At 44.1% G+C, this 16,661-nt stretch overlaps 1 protein-coding gene across 2 annotated transcripts in view; it reads right to left on the reverse strand.

Annotated features, from left to right (window-relative positions):
- F8 (coagulation factor VIII) overlaps positions 1-12,821 on the reverse strand; it is a 72,758-nt gene extending 59,937 nt beyond the window's left edge. For both annotated transcript variants that reach the window (XM_030575762.1, XM_030575761.1), the window contains exons 1-3: positions 12,491-12,821; positions 2,864-2,988; positions 518-640 (exon numbers count right to left, since the gene is read on the reverse strand). In XM_030575762.1, the coding sequence (XP_030431622.1) occupies positions 518-640; positions 2,864-2,988; positions 12,491-12,651 (409 nt within the window). In that variant the 5' untranslated portion in view covers positions 12,652-12,821. The remainder of the gene's footprint in view (positions 1-517; positions 641-2,863; positions 2,989-12,490) is intronic.
- Between the last annotated feature and the right edge of the window lie 3,840 nt (positions 12,822-16,661).

The raw sequence follows: 16,661 nt of genomic DNA on the forward strand, positions 1-16,661 counted from the left end.
AGTACTCCTGTTGCAGAAGATCAATGTTAAATAGCCAAGTAATGGGTTAGTTCATTACTGAATACTTGTTTAGTTTAAACCAGCTTGTTACTGGATGGACAGTTTCTGTTTGACTTTTGCTGATTTCAAACTGGTGCACTAGAAATCCTGTAATAATTTCCCTTAACCATTCAATCACCTATCCATCTATCTATCCAACCCACCTGCCTATGGCCCTAATTAGTGGTCTCTGAACACCCACCAGGAGTTAAAAATATGACAATGCTCTCTCTCTTGCCCTCTTCCCTGCCACCAGGAATCTCGCTGGGTGGCAAGGTGGAGTTTGGCTGTTGTCTGTTTTTAATGCATCCATGAGAATGAGATTTATGATGGGAAAACGGGGGCAAAAAGTTTGCTTTTCCATTTAGCTCTGAATGCAGCACGATATTCTTCAGCTCCCTGCTCCCATATCTCTGCCCTTCCGCAAACAAGCACTGTGTGAGCTTTAGCAGAGCCAGAGATAAGAGGGCACACTTACCCTCTGATGCTTTCCAGTATGTCACACCCACAGCATGGAGGCTGAAAGGGCGGGAAGCCAGATTCTTAAAGGTAACAACCACCGTGTCATAGACTTCAGCTCGGATGGTGGGGCCCAGGAGACCTGAAAGAGCAAGAACACTGAAGGGCAACTGCTGTACATACAACCCGCTGAGCTAAAAACAGAGACACAAGGGGTGTAGATCATATCCTGGAGAGGGACAATAGAGGCCGAGGAGTGTGTGGTGCTTGATAATTGGAGAAATAGCCAGAGGTATGGGGGTGGGGGACGTCACACTGGGAGGTCTAGGAACATAGAACTGGAGAAGAGACCGCTTGAATCATCAAGTCCAGTCCCTACTATCACAGGTGACTCATCATAACCTTATCATGGAGGCATCATGGAGTCATCGGAGCTCTTCAGGCAGAATTGAACAGGATACCCTGGGGAGCAGAGAGAGAACCCCCCTCCTGCAGCCTCCAGTTCTGTACAGTGTCCAGATGGACATTCTGTGTAGTGTGTCGGTGCTGGGTGGAATGGTGGCCTGTGCTATGCAGGAGCTCAGACTAGATGATCTGGTGGTCCCTTCTGGCCTTGGACTCTATGATGCTACTACAGCGGCATAACGTGCTGTTGAAGCAAAACCAGTCTCATTAGTCTATGAGTGAACATGTCATGAGCAGAATGTGAGTTACTCTGCAGGTCCCAGGCCAAACTGTCCCAACAGGCAGGGGTCAATTAGGATGATGTGGTATAAATCTTCCCTAGTTACTAAGGCCATGTGAGGGGGAGGACACTGGCAGGAAGCCATGTGCAGCCTTTCAGAGCCAGAGCATGTGTCACAGCATCCTGAGGTGTTTATGGAGACTGAAGAAATAAAAAGCAAATTGAGGGTGATCCTTGTGGCTCTGAGAGGGTACTGAAGGGGTTGTGCTCTTAAAAAGTATATAAAGCTCAGATGCAGGGTAAAATTTTCAAAAGCACCCGGCTTAGGAGCCTAAGTCCCATAGACTTTCAATCAGACTTAGGGTCTGTCTCCACTGCAATTGGATGTGTGATTCAGCATGTGTAGACATATCCAAGCTAGTTGTAATCTAGCCAGCTTGGCTGCCAACAGCAGTGATGTTGCAGCAGTACCGACTAGTTGCCTGATACATATCCAGAGCTGCACGATGGCTTTTATAGCCACACAGCTGTGGTGTCACTGCTATTGGTGTTTGAGCTAGCTAGACCAAATCTAGTTTGACTATGCCTACCTGAGCTGCAGTAGCACCTCTGATTGCAGTGTGCACAGACCCTTAGACTCCTAAGTGCTTAACTCAGTTCTGAAAATGGGACTGGAGCTTTTTGAAGATTTTAACCCTGGATAATGACCCCCAAGTACAAAGGAAACAAAATCCCACTTGTCCTCTGGAGCTAGAAAAATATTATCTGAAAATAAACATTGTGCGGTTTTCCTTAAAGAAAAAAAACACGCTCTAAAATAACAGCAATATCAGCACAGCTGTAAAGGGAATATAATTTAGCAATGTGCTTGAAGAGGCTTCAAATTATTGAGCACTTTTAATAACCTTAGAGGCTACATGTCACTGACTTCAACCTATATTGTGTCAAAAAAGACCCCAAAAGACTCCAGAAAGATATGAGGAAGATAAGCTGGGTGACCCAACACAGTTACAGTAACACTGCACCCAGCGAGACATGGCATGTGAATAGATTTCTTGCCAAGCTTGTCCATCATGCTAAGGATGAGCAAAAACCATATCAGTTGCAGAGGAAGAAATTTATTTTTTCACTAAGAAATAAACATCTTAAAATTTAAAAGAATTGTTTCTTTTTAAGCAACTGAAAGTTGTAGAAGCTCAGAAATGTTACTATGCAGGGGGAAAAAAGTGGAAATATTGACTTGGACCAAGGAAAATTGAGTTGAGAAAATACTGCATCTCCTTTTTGTACCAGGTTCGTGTTGTTCAGAGGGTAGCTTGGTTCCCTGGGTAATTTCTTTCCCATTGCCTTATCATGCCTAACTTGCTGGTATGTCGCAAAACTAATGCTGCAGTGCATTACAAGTCATTACTATATTTTGCAATAGATGGCTGCATTTTGATGGTGGATGAAGTGATCACTATGTATAATTTGTAAGGGGCTTTGGGATTCTTTGGGATAAAAGGTAATCTATCTATCTTCATCATTGTAGTATATGATATAATATATCCCCAGTTAAAACTATATCTGTCTAGGTTCCTGTACCATTCTCCTCACCATACTATCTAATATAAATAAAGACCATTAGATGTATATAAAGCTATAAATCATTAGCCTATAGATAACAATCATTCTCTTTACCCATCCAGGCTGGTTTGGGCTTAGTTTGCGTGAACGAGGAATCAGTATATTCCACAAACACCGCCTTCTTGTACCGAGTGAAAATGCCAGACATAGGTGACTTGTGGCTTTGGACCTCTGAAGCTCTGCATTCAAGAAGGAAAAAATTAGCACTGGTTGTACAGATCCATCTATAAGGTGTTTACAAATGCCCCTTTCCTCCCTGGTCACCCAAATGTCACACCCTTGTGTCAGTTCTAGTCAATACCTGCCCTAATACACCCTGTACATTTCCTAATACCCACTGCATGAGTTTTTAAAATTTTATTACTAAGTTATCTGTAATAACATGATTAGTCATTCTGGATTAAGATGCATCATAATGAGACTTCTTACCACTTCATACAATACACACATGCTGACAGATCCGCTGATGATTATGATTGATCAGTTGATTGTGAACATGTGAATCTATCTATCTGAGGTGGTAAAAGCTTGCTAAGAAACAAACTCTATGTGATCCTTTATCCGGCATAATACAAGGGCCCATGGTTGCCAGATTTCCTCAAACTTTTATGCTTACCTCTTTTCAACTGCAGGCACATCAGATATACTGTAACAGCTCAGAGCACCTAGCCCATCTAATCTCGCACACTTCTTTCTGTAGGAGCCAGTCTCTCATGCTTTAAAGAAAAGTAGAGCTCATACTGTGCCTGCTCAGCTGTGGAATGCTTTTCATAAGGACCCTCTTCATCCAAAGAGAAAGAACCTCACAATGACTCACATGGATTAAAATTATAGATTTCCTTCATGCATTAGACTATAGAGTTGTGGGGACACAGTCCTTGTCTTCCTACGTTTGTACAGTGCCTTGCACAATGGGGCCCTGAGTTTGACTGGGAATTTACCACTGGGTTATAATTAAGGTTGGAAGGATTAGATTTTTATTGGTAAATGTCAGTAAATGTCAGTAAATGTCAATTTCAACGTACTCACACAAACCGATGCCAAAATATTTCCATTGATAATAATCAAAATGTACAGATAATCACAGTAAGAAAAATTCTGCTTGAGAACTTATTAGAGTTTCATTTAAGGATATTGACTTTGTATATTTGACATGTGATGTTGACAATTTTGTGTTCTAACATTTATAGAGCTTTAACATTTTTTATTCTCAACATCTACCATCATTAAATAATTATTACCAGACCCTCACCTCATAATTTCCTGTGAACATTTAAATAGATAAACATAGAAAAAATGCATAAAAATAAACATTAATATTATTTGTAGAAATTATTTGTAGAAAGATCAACTTCTTCCAAGCCTAGTTATAATGCAGCCCTTGCAATCCCCACTTGCTAAGCCATGGAGCTGCAGCCTAATGGGGCCAGTATATGCACAGGAACAAGTTGATTTGCAATCAGGGACTGTCAGGCACAGAATGTTTCATTGCTGGTTCCACACGGTGAACTTTGCCAAAACATATGTTTGTGGTTGTCTGCCCTCTACTGGTTGCAAAGTGTCAGACCTTCTCATGGGACGGTGAGCTTTGGTGAGCTTCCCAATGATCTTGTTCAGGAGAGGGAGGTTAGATGCTGAGTATTCAGATACTGAAGTCTGTTAATTATGCACGTCGTTTCTGACCTGCATATACAGTGTTTGGCACCCTAGATAGCCCTGCCCTGTGTCCAATGCCTTGGCAGTACAGTATTCTAGCTCTCATCCTCTCTGGCAGGGAGACCAGGATAGATTTTTGAATTCTGCTTAGAGATTAGAGTGAGGGCCTGCAATTCATTTAATTTATACCCTAACTAGGATTTGCACCCTGGTCACTTAGCAGTCAGGTGCTATCTCATTGTGAGATGGAAGGCAGCTTTAATGATTTAGCACACTGACTGCACCACCTAGACCTACGATTGATTTTTTTTAAAGCTGCTTAACAAACTCATTATCCAGAAGAAATCCAGTAAGTTTCTCAGGATAACAAAGATTTGAATTTCTCCAGGGACTGTAGAGGCTGCCTTATCAGTCTCAGTCCACAGACCATTTCCAGTAAAGAACGCTCCCACTGATTGTTGCAGCATGTTTTCTTTGGAACACAAACCGGTTGCTATTTTTCCCCTTGAAGAAATGGAAGAGATTTCTTTCCCTTTATGGCTAATCTTTCATTTATAATAACATTAACTGGCTTAATTTTTCCTAAAGAGGAAATGGAAGAGGATTGAGTGACACAGAAAACTGGGAAGGGACGGGGTTATAGACACATTCAAGGAACTATATGTCTGAAAGATTTCCCCAAGCTCTACTGATGAGTGACTGTCCCCTGAATGCACAGAACAAGATAGCAGCAGTGCAAGCATCTCCATGCCACCCAGCCAATATGCCTGTAACCTGGTCTGGATGGATTGGAGAAAATTAGATGAATTTAGTCTCCACGGTTTATTCAGTCAATGGCCTCTTTACTGAGCTGGCCACTTAGTTCCAGCTATAGCTGTGATTTCTGTTGCTCCTTGTCCACTAGCAATTGAGATCACCAAACTCATTTCACATTAGCCACAGTACTGTCATTAGATTGTACCATTTTGAATTCACTGGGTGATGTGTCCCAGATTTGAGCTGGCACTCCAAAGATGAAAGGCTTTGGTCATTCCACTGAAATGAGTCAGACAGTTTGAATCTTTATGCCAGGAAAATCTGGTTTTGGTGGCAATTGAAAAAGCATTCAGAGCTGTAGGGCCTGATTCTGATCTCATGTATACTATTGTAAGACAGCAGCCACTCCACTAGGCCAAAGGAATGGCACCAGCAGGAAACTAGCATAGATTCTGGTCCTTAAATAATGTGCCCAACGGGAGTCAACTATGCACGGTGATGTTGCTGCTGCACGAATGCTCCTTTTGCATTCCCTGCAATCATCATTAACAGGGCAGAATCCAGAAATTTAAAGGAGAGTCTGGATCAGAGTTTGGATGTCCAAGCATTTTTGGCAGGACTTCTTATCAGATCAGATCACAGTGGAATTCTTACCCTAAGAGCAGACTAAGTGAAGGCAGATAGCGCCTGGAACATTTCATCAGCATTGTTAGGTTTCCTTATCTGTTAATTTCTTCAGAACTCTGAGGCAGCCAAGGTAAACACTCCGGTGACTGTGGGGCTTGTTTCCAATCCTTGGTCCGTTCACGTATCCGGGCGGAGTTCCTTTGGGCGGCGTCCACTGGCTCCCTTGACGCCTTCGAGGAGCAGTGGGCACTGTCTGGGGCTGTCTGCTCGGTGTCCCCGTCAGGTTCCCTTCTTATGACCCTTTGACCGCACTCCTGTCCCTATTCTTTTATTAGTTGTCCCCTGTAATCAGTGGGGTTCTGTGGTCCTGTGGATCCTCCCCTTAGGCTGGGGGGGATCCTTTAGCAGTGGGCGGGCTTTTGCCTGCCCACTTCCCAGACACTCAATAGTACTGTTGTCATGCTAAAGACCTAAATTACCATCCAGTCCTCCTTTGCCAAAAGGCTTGAGGCTGAGAAGAGATTCTCAAGGCTTTGATAGGATACACAGAGACCCTGTTCCACACTCCATTCACCCCCAGGAAAGGGGATGCCTGTCACCCATCAGGAGTCACTAAATAGATTTAGGGTATGTCTACATCTACAATTTTGCAGCGCTGGTTGTTACAGCTGTATTAGTACAGCTGTATAGGGCCAGCGCTGCAGAGTGGCCACACTTACAGCAACCAGCGCTGCAAGTGGTGTTAGATGTGGCCATACTGCAGGGCTGTTGGGCGGCTTCAAGGGGGGTTCGGGGAACGCGAGAGCAAACCGGGGAAGGAGACCAGCTTCGCCGCGGTTTGCTCTCGCGTTCCCCGAACCCCCCTGCAAACCGCAGGGAAGGAGACCTGCTTGCACAGGGGTTCGGGGAACGCGAGAGCAAACCGCAGGGAAGGAGACCTGCTTGCACAGGGGTTCGGGGAACGCAAGAGCAAACCGCAGGGAAGGAGACCTGCTTGCACAGGGGTTCGGGGAACGTGAGACCAAACCGGGGAAGGAGACCAGCTTCGCCGCGGTTTGCTCTCTCGTTCCCCGAACCCCCCTGCAAACCGCAGGGAAGGAGACCTGCTTGCACGGAGGTTCGGGGAACGCGAGAGCAAACCGGGGAAGGAGACCTGCTTGATTACCAGAGAGGCTTCCTCAGGTATGCTGGGATACCTGCTTATTCCACGGAGGTGAAGAAAAGTGCTGGTAAGTGTCTACATTTGATTACCAGCGCTGGATCACCAGCGCTGGATCCTCTACACCCGAGACAAAACGGGAGTACGGCCAGCACTGCAAACAGGGAGTTGCAGCGCTGGTGATGCCCTGCAGATGTGTACACCTCCTAAGTTGCAGCGCTGTAACCCCCTCACCAGCGCTGCAACTTTGTGATGTAGACAAGCGCTTAGTCTCTTGGAATGCAGGGAAGGAATTAGAAACAAGGGGGAAAAGTAACAGATAAGAAGTTCTGAGTGTCTCCATTAGATGAAGTTAGTTTAGATAGCAACAGGCTAGTGTATCTTAGCTGTTTCAGCCATCAAAGTCCTTCAGACACGTAGGCAGGAGAAAACAGAGCATAGACATCTTCAGGCACCCACTCAAACCTCCAAATGGGCCATGGAAGCCACCAGTGTAATTGGTGAACACTTCCAGTCATCCTACCTCCAGAAGGGGTAACTTCATCGGTTGCCAATCAGCACTCTCAGAAGCATAAAAGAACTAGGGAAATACAATCTAGATGGAGCTACTATAAGGTGGGTGCATAACTGGATGGAAAACCATTCCCAGAGAGTAGTTATCAGTGGTTCACATTCCTGCTGGAAGGGCATAACGAGTGGGGTCCTGCAGGGACTGGTTCTGGGACTGGTTCTGTTCAATATCTTCATCAATCATTTAGATAATGGCATAGAGAGTACACCTATAAAGTTTGTGGAGGATACCAAACTGGGAGGGGTTGCAAGTGCTTTTGAGGATAAGATTAAAATTCAAAATGATCTGGACAAACTGGAAAATGGTCTGAAGTAAATAGGATGAAATTTAATAAGGACAAATGCAAAGTGCTCCACTTAGGAAGGAACACTCAGTAGCACACATACAAAATGGGAAATGACTGCCTAGGAAGGAGTACTGCAGAAAGGGATCTGGAGGTCATAGTGGATCATACAAGATAAATATGAGTCAACAGAGTAATGCTGTTGCAAAAAAAGCAAACATCATTTTGGGAGGTATTAGCAGTATTGTAAGCAAGACATGAGAAGTAATTCTTCAGTGCTACTCCACGCTGATTAGGCCTCAACTGGAGTATTGTGTCCAGTTCTGGGTACCACATTTCAGGAAAGATGTGGACAAATTAGTGAAAGTCCAGAGAAAAACAAAAAAAAAATGAGTAAAGGTCTAGAAAACATGACCTATGAAGGAAGATTGAAAACATTGGGTTTAGTCTGGAGAAGAGAAGATTGAGAGGGGATGAGATAACAGTTTTCAAGTACATAAAAGGTTGTTCAAGGAGGAGGGAGAAAATTTGTTCTTCTTAACCTCTGAGGATAGGACAAGAAGCAATGGGCTTAAATTGCAGCGGTTTAGGTTTAGGGCGGTTTGGGTTGGACATTAGGAAAAACTTCCTAACTGTCAGGGTGGTTAAGCACTGGAATAAATTGCCTAGGGAGGTTGTGGAATCTCCATCACTGGGGATTTTTAAGAGCAGGTTGGACAAACACTTGTCAGGGATGGACAGGGATTAGTTCTGCCTTGAGTGCAGGGGACTGGACTAGATGACCTCTCAAGGTCCCTTCCAGTTCTATGATTTTATGATAAGCTGTGATGTCATTCCTAGAAGGGCCTCTGCCATTTGCCTGGATAACCTTATAAAATGTCTGTGCCCCATGAGGACAGAGGCAAATCATATGATACCCACATCTAGGACTAATCAAGCGCCTATGCACACATGGCACTTTTGCTTCTATCAGGCTTATTTGACTCACTTCTAACACCACCCATATTCTGAGCCGCACTATTTTGCTCCATCACTTCCAAGAGCCAGGGAACCAAGGGGGCATGAAAGCAGGGTGGGTCATGGTGGAGCAATCAGAGGGGAAGATGATTTTAGCAGTGTTTTTTTGGACAGGCTGGAAAAGGAGTGCAGATGCTATAGAGGGAGAAGGAACAGGCTATGGTTAGAGGATAGAAAACATTCGCAAGTGACATTCAAGTTGAGACAGTGGGAGCATAGAGAAGGGAGGAAGGGGAGCTATAAAACATTTCAGGAGGCTGAATCCTCTTTTCCAAATATGTAGTGATTCCAAAAACCTTCCTTGATTTTGCAGTCACTATGGCAGACAGGATGGCTTTCCCCTTGTAATGTAGGGAATGAATTCCCATATCATCATTGGAGTATCACTGAATAAACGTGATAAGAGTTAGAAGACCATAAACTGTTCTCTTGCTCCAGCAAAAACCCAGAGGAATACAATGGAAGTCTGTGGTGTTATTCTGGATTTAACTGAGAACAGAATCTGTCCCTTAGATTTAAAATCCCAGCAATGTGGCCTGGCTGCTCTGAAATCAATATATATTACATCCAACAAACTATGCTGAAAGACCATTACGTTGCAACATCAAGCCCCCAAAAGTGAGGAAAGGCCAGACTTGTGCAACCTTAATTTGCCTCTCTTGCACCACCATACAATCTAAGTTCATAATCATGTCCCATTTTCACAGCGCCTATGCCTCATTCAGTGAATTCAATATTTCTTTTTATTCTCCTCATTTAGTGTATGGCCCCAGGCCTTATTATCAATTTCCTCCTGGGAGTTTCCAAGGTGGTCTCACCAGAGTATCAAACTGTTCCAAAAACATTAATGAATTTATCTTCCCAAAACCTCTGTGAGATTTGGTGGTATCATCCCCATTCTACAGAAGGGGAGCTGAGATGCAGAGAAATTAAGGCCAATATTGTCAAAAATGTCCACTAATTTTGAGTCTCTAACTTGAGACACCCACACCCTGATTTTTCTGAGTACTTAGCATTTTTATAGCACTTTATGTGTTCAAAGCACAGCTCTCAGTGACCTCAGTTGCTGCTGTGAGTACTCAGTACTTCTGCAAATCAGACCCCAGGGTCTCAAGTTAGGCATCCAGAAAATGAGGAACACACAATTAGTGACCACTTGTGAAAAATTTGGGTTAAGTGACTCGCCCAGCATCACATAGGAATTTGATGGCAGAGGTAGGGGTAGAATCCAGTTCTCCAGGGCAGCATTCAATTGCTTTCACCATGAGACTTTCCTTTCTCTTCCTGTAATGTTCTGCCTTATTCATCACAAACCTTCCAATTTCTGCAACAAATGAAGCAGAGGTCCTACAGCCTTCTTCTCTACACAACCCTGAGTCATCCTCAGAGCTGGTCCATCCTGTGCACTGAATGAGACAGGAGTCCCTGGAAAAAATATTGTGTGATCATGTAATCAAAGAGGTATCAGGCACAAAGGGGCTGAATTACGGATTACAATAGGCAAGAAAAAGAACTAAAAAGGAGAAAGAAACTGTGCAAACAGCTTGAAAGCCTATTGACCCCCAGCTTGGGTCAGCTGCAGTGTTCAGACCTTTAGCTCCTTGGCACAGACCTCTGCTACTTGAGCTAGTAGAGTAACTGACAGTAATAGCAGGCTGAGTACGTGGACCAGGCATCAGAGGGGGATGAGACACACTCTGCCAGTGGGTTTTACAGACATCTGCTGACAGCGGAAGACTGGAGAGATTCAGGTCTCCTGGGTTCAATTCCAGGTTCTGGAGGGAGTGTGCTCTAGTGATGGGAGACTCTTCTGCCTCCTATCCTCCACACCCCCGTATGCTCCTATCTTCCTTCCTCTCATACACCCCAGCCACCACCCCTCCCTTTGCTCCTATGCAATCCCCCTCCCCTACTGCCATTCCCTACCCTCCCCTGTTTCTGTCTCCCACTACTTCTCCCCACTTTCTGGCTCCTGTAATCCCCACTTCCTGTGTTCCCCCATTCTCCACCCCGGTTCCTCAGTGCTGTGCATTCAGGCCACTCCCTCCTCCATGCTACCTGGTCACCTCCAGGGGGAACACTGAGCGCACAGGAGGCACAGCCTCCCTGCTCACAGCTGTGGTGCCTGGTGCCAGGGCAGCCTGGCATAGCAATTGCAGAGAGAGTCCTGAAGCCCCTGGGTGGAGCATGCTCAGTAGCTCCGAGGGGGATGGTGCATCTGCTCATGGCATCTTTGGAGAATTTAGCTGTCAAAGTCTAACAAATCTCTACAGAACATGTGAAAACTGCAATTTTTCAAAGACTCAGACTTGGCCAAATTTGGACAGATTTTGCCAGGAAAAGCAAACGGCACATCTCTGAGTTCAGGACAACTCCCCTGTCAAATTTCCTGTCCCTGCTCCAAAGTGTCCAGGTGGTAGAACTTCTCAAAAAAATTCTTACAATCAATTCATTCACATGGGCAAAACAACATATTTCCCCCTAATCTTATTCTTGGAAATGGCCAAACCACGTCTGCTGAAATGTTTAAAAATATTCCACTTGAGGCAGACACCGAGCATGGAAAATTTCAGCCCAGACAGTTACAGTCTGACAAAATTATAAGCAACTGAGAACAGTTCTGAGGGGAAGTGATGGCCAACCTTAACTAAAAGTAGTTACAGTCTGACAAAATTATAAGCAACTGAGAACAGTTCTAAGGGGAAGTGATGGCCAACCTTAACTAAAAGTGTCACTACAATATTATTTATATCCTGTGGGATGGGGAAAGCACAGTCCACAGCTATTAACTCATCAAAAAGCAAATCAGAACTCTACTTAGATAGCAGGGTGAGGGAAGGGGATACTCAGTTGGTACCAGCCGGAGAAGCAATTCTTATCATACAAGGTCTCAGTCACAAATAAATGAACTAGATTTGGGATGGAAAAATGCATAGGACAAGTAATAGTTAATAATAATTACCCTACATGACCGCAAGCTAAAACTCCATCATCAAAGCTGTTCTCGCCAGCTACATGAGCAAATACAGAATTAATCCATGTGTCTAATTACACTGTGCCTGGATGAATGTATGTGTATGTCTGAGTGTGCATGAGAGTGAGTTTGTGGGCCTGATTCTCCCAGCCGTGAACCATGTGCAGTGATTTACACCTGTGCAAATGGAATGCAAAGCAGGTGTGAGGATTCTAGTAAATCAAAATTATTGAGTCACATGCACTGCTGGGCGCATTCTACATCCGCTTTTCATAGACACCAGTGAAAACGTAATGTGCAAGACATTGGGAGAATCAGATGATGTGTGTCTGCATGTATACACACACACACACACAATATGATATGCACACAGAAAACTGCCCTCACACACATGCACACACTCAGATTAAACCATAGATGCACTCATGCACATTCAAACAGATATACCCCCACAAACAGATGCACACACACTCATGTACATACAGCTGCATTTACACACATATTTTATAGTTGCCTTATTTCCCTTGAGGGCACCATCACTACCGTGATGCTGGGTGCCATCTTCCTCAAAGCCAAGATGAGAGCTGCCTGTGGACATCACATCACAGTCAGAATATTTACAGTACAAATAGCCTTACCCAGCTGGTGCCTGCAGCACAGAGAGCAGGCTGCTGTGCACATAGTCCCAGTCTGTCTCCACGGCACCAATGTAGTATCTTCTGGTGATTCCAAAGCTCTCCTGAAAGAGACAACCCAGCAGAAAGCAGCACAGGACTCCTCCCGGCATAGTGCCCCTCATGCTGGGGAGGCAGAAGAGTTTCTGATTAAAAAAAGAAATTTCTGACAAGAAAAAGATTTATCTTCCATCCAGCATCTTTAAACCACGGGAAAAAATGAGGGGAAGCCGGCACCCACAGGCTCAGTCAAACCTCTGGAAAGTTTTCCGAGGACATCAGGAGAGGGAGTCATTGTGACCGATGCAGTGCAGAGGGGAACATGCGTAAGCAATGGGATCACTCTTCTGGGTATTAGCAACAGGATGAGCGGAAAAAACAAAGGGAAAAGGAAGGCCAAGCAAAGCTTTAACTTTTCCTGGTCTGCAGCACTCCAGGTTCAGGGTGTTTATTTGTATTTTGAGGCTTCCACTTGTTATACCAATTATATTAGACCAATAAAAATCAGCAGGATCTTATTAAAGGGGACAAGACATTTGTCACATTTATTCTAAATACCATAATAAAACAAAAGATAACAGTAAACAACGTTGTTTGGCTACTTATTCCTATTACTACTTACTTCTATTACTACTTATGTCTTATATACATATATATATATATACACTCATTCGCACAATCATTCATACAAGTTCTGTATAAATGTTATAGTTACCAGCCTAAACGTTGCTTGTGACAGAATACTGGCCAGGTATCCTGTACACAAGAGTGGAGCCGAGTCCAGGTGAGGTGTGCACCTGATGCTCCTGGAGGGTGGTAGCAGAACCAGAGATTCAAAGACTTATTCTTCAGAGTCCAGTTTTATAGGAATTTATCCCTGTGTCAGTCCATGAGAGTTGCTTCATTCTGCTGTTGTTAAATCAATCAGCAGGTGGCTGGCTCCATGTTGTCAGATGTTTGTTTTTCCTTCCTTTGAGGTGGTGGGGTGGATTCCAGTTTGCCCTCTGGGGGTCATCTGGTTGATCCCACTTGACACCTTCTTCAGCCGACGCTGAATTATTCAGGCTGGTAACTCCCTAACCATTCATTTATTATTTAAACTAGGCACTCATTCACATACATTCTCTATCTTAATCCCATCTATTTCACCGTCTCTTTACCTTTTGGGGTGTTACCAATTTATGTGAGACTCCCTGTCTTTTATTATTCAAAAATAAAGTGAGATGAAAATTTACAGAGGGTGGAGGTCTCTATCTATGTACTATAACAGCTACTGTTTTGGCTTACCACTGTGATTACAAAGTAGTAATTACACAGTTTTGCCTGAGGCACAGAGTCAATTGACCGGCGGCATGCTGAGTCAATTAACCAATTAACAGCTTACAGCGGCCATTACAAAGTAAAGTAGTGACTACAAAGTGTCACAGAGTCAATTAACGTTTAACAAGTTTTATACAAAGTATTTCTTTGAGCAGGCTTCACACAGACACAGCTGGTGGCTTGCAGGTTAGAGGTTAAATCTCAGGAATCACATTTATTTCTAATATAAACCTTTAGTTATAAAGTATCAATTAACAATAAATCATTTCTAACAATAAATTTTTTTTCATATAAACCATGTCTAATATCAATCTTCTTTAATATCCCTACACACTGAGTCAAAATCTCAGAGCGAGTTGTGGAAGGGAGGGGTTGATGGCCAGGGGAATTTAGGTGTGGTCTCTGCCTACTCCCACAGTCCATGGAGAGCAAGATACTTTATTCTCTCAGAGCAGCCATATGCAGCCGGGATGCTGAGACTGGCCTGAGCTGCAAAATTATGATTCCATCTAGATATGAAAACTGTTTTGGTCCAGCCTGTTATAGATTCAGGGGCCAAGAAGGAAATTTGGATTCAAAGCCAAGTGCTGGTTCTGCAGCCTCTAAAAGTTCAGGAAATGCAGATTCAGGGGACAGTGTATTCCCAACATCATAGAATCATAGAATATTAAGGTTGGAAGAGACCTCAGGAGGTCATCTAGTCCAATCCCCTGCTCAAAGCAGGACCAACACCAACTAAATCATCCCAGCCAAGGTTTTGTCAAGCTGTACCTTAAAAACCTCTAAGGATGGAGATTCCACCACCTCCCTAGGTAACCCATTCCAGTGCTTCACCACCCTCCTAGTGAAACAGTGTTTCCTAATATCCAACCTAGACCTCCCCCACTGCAACTTGAGACCATTGCTCCTTTTTCTGTCATCTGCCACCACTGAGAACAGCCTATCTCCATCCTCTTTGGAACCCACCTTAAGGTAGTTGAAGGCTGCTATCAAATCCTCCCTCACTCTTCTCTTCTGCAGACTAAACAAGTCCAGTTCCCTCAGCCTCTCCTCATAAGTCATGTGCCCCAGCCCCCTGATCATTTTCATTGCCCTCCGCTGGATTCTCTCCAATTTGTCCACAACCCTTCTGTAGTGGAGGGACCAAAACTGGATGCAATACTCCAGGTGTGGCCTCACCAGTGTTGAACAGAGGGGAATAATCACTTCCCTCGATTTGCTGGCAGTGCTCCTACTAATACAGCCCAATATGTCTGTCCTAGCAATCTTTCTCAAATCTGAACCTGAGAGTCCAGGAATGAGATATTAGCATGAATTTCCCTAAGCTTAATTACCAGCTTAGATCTGATAGGCTGCCACCACCCAAAAATATAGTGTTTTGGGGCACTCTGACATCCCCAACCTTCCCTGGGGACCCCAAGAACCCAGATCCCTTGGGTTCTTAAAACAAGGAGAAATAAACCATTCCCCCACCTCTCCCCCTCCCAGAATCTCCCTCCCTGGGCTATCCTGAGATACTGATCTAACCTCTTAAATCACCATACAGAGAAGTGTCTCCCTTCCCTTCCACAAAGAGGCAAACAGATTCAAGGAAAACAGAGAGAGATTTTATCACTCCCTATCTCCCCCACCCATCCTGGTGAGTTATCCCAATCCCCTGGGATAAAACAAGGGAAACAGAGAAACCCAATCAATCAGGTTCTCTAAAAAGAAATCTTTTAATAAAAGAAAGGAAAAAGTAAAGAATTATCTCTGTAACTTTAAGATGTAAATATTACAGGGTCTTATAGCTTACAGACACCAGAAAGAGACTTTCTCACCAGTACCAATACAAATTAAAATATTCCCAGCAACTACACATATAAAAGTTAACCAGCTAGATCCACAATTGCAAATAGAGTTAAAACAATTAAAAAGCCTAAACCGCCTGTTTTACTTACTCTATGAAAAGAAACTTAGAGAGCCTATAGTAATGTCTGGTCTCTCTCAGACCCTCGAGAGAAGAACAAAGAACTCACACCCAAACTTCCCTCCACCCAGTTTTGAAAGTATTTTGTCTCCTGATTGGTCCTGATTGGTCCTCTGGTCAGGTGTTTCAGGTCACTGTTTGTTAACCCTTTTATAGGTGAAAGAGACATTAGCCCTTAGCTATCTGTTTATGACAATGCCATTAGCCTTCTTGGCAAAGAGGGAACACTGCTGACTCATATCCAGCTTCTTGTCCACTGTCATCCCCAGGTCCTTTTCTGCAGAACTGCTGCTTAGCCAGTCGGCCCCCACCTGTAGCGGTGCATGGGATTCTTCCTTCCTAAGTGCAGGACTCTGCACTTGTCCTTGTTGAACTTCATGAGACTTCTTTTGGCCCAATCCTCCAATTTGTCTAGGTCACTCTGGAACCTATCCCTACCCTCCATTGTATCTACCTCTCCCCCTAGCTTAGTGTCATCCGCGAAGTTGCTGAGCGTGCAATTCATCCCATCATCCAGATCATTAATAAAGATGTTGAACATAACCAGCCCCAGGACCAACCCCAGGGCACTCCACTTCATTCCAGCTGCCAACTAGACATTGAGCCCTTGATCACTACCTGGTGAGCCCAACAATCTAGCCAGCTTTCTGCTGCTCTTCATGGTATAGATACATATGGCTTATTGCAGATAGGCAGGGCTGTGTCGCTCTAGTGATCAACATAGCCTCACATGTTGACATCGTACAGTGTAACCATACTAAAGATGGACCCAAAGCAAAGCTCCAGATCCAAATACCCCCAGACTAGTCATTGCTATCAGATGGCTTTTCAGTGGCTTATATACAA

Source organism: Gopherus evgoodei, chromosome 9, assembly GCF_007399415.2.
Source record: "Gopherus evgoodei ecotype Sinaloan lineage chromosome 9, rGopEvg1_v1.p, whole genome shotgun sequence".
Taxonomy (NCBI): Eukaryota; Metazoa; Chordata; order Testudines; family Testudinidae; genus Gopherus; species Gopherus evgoodei.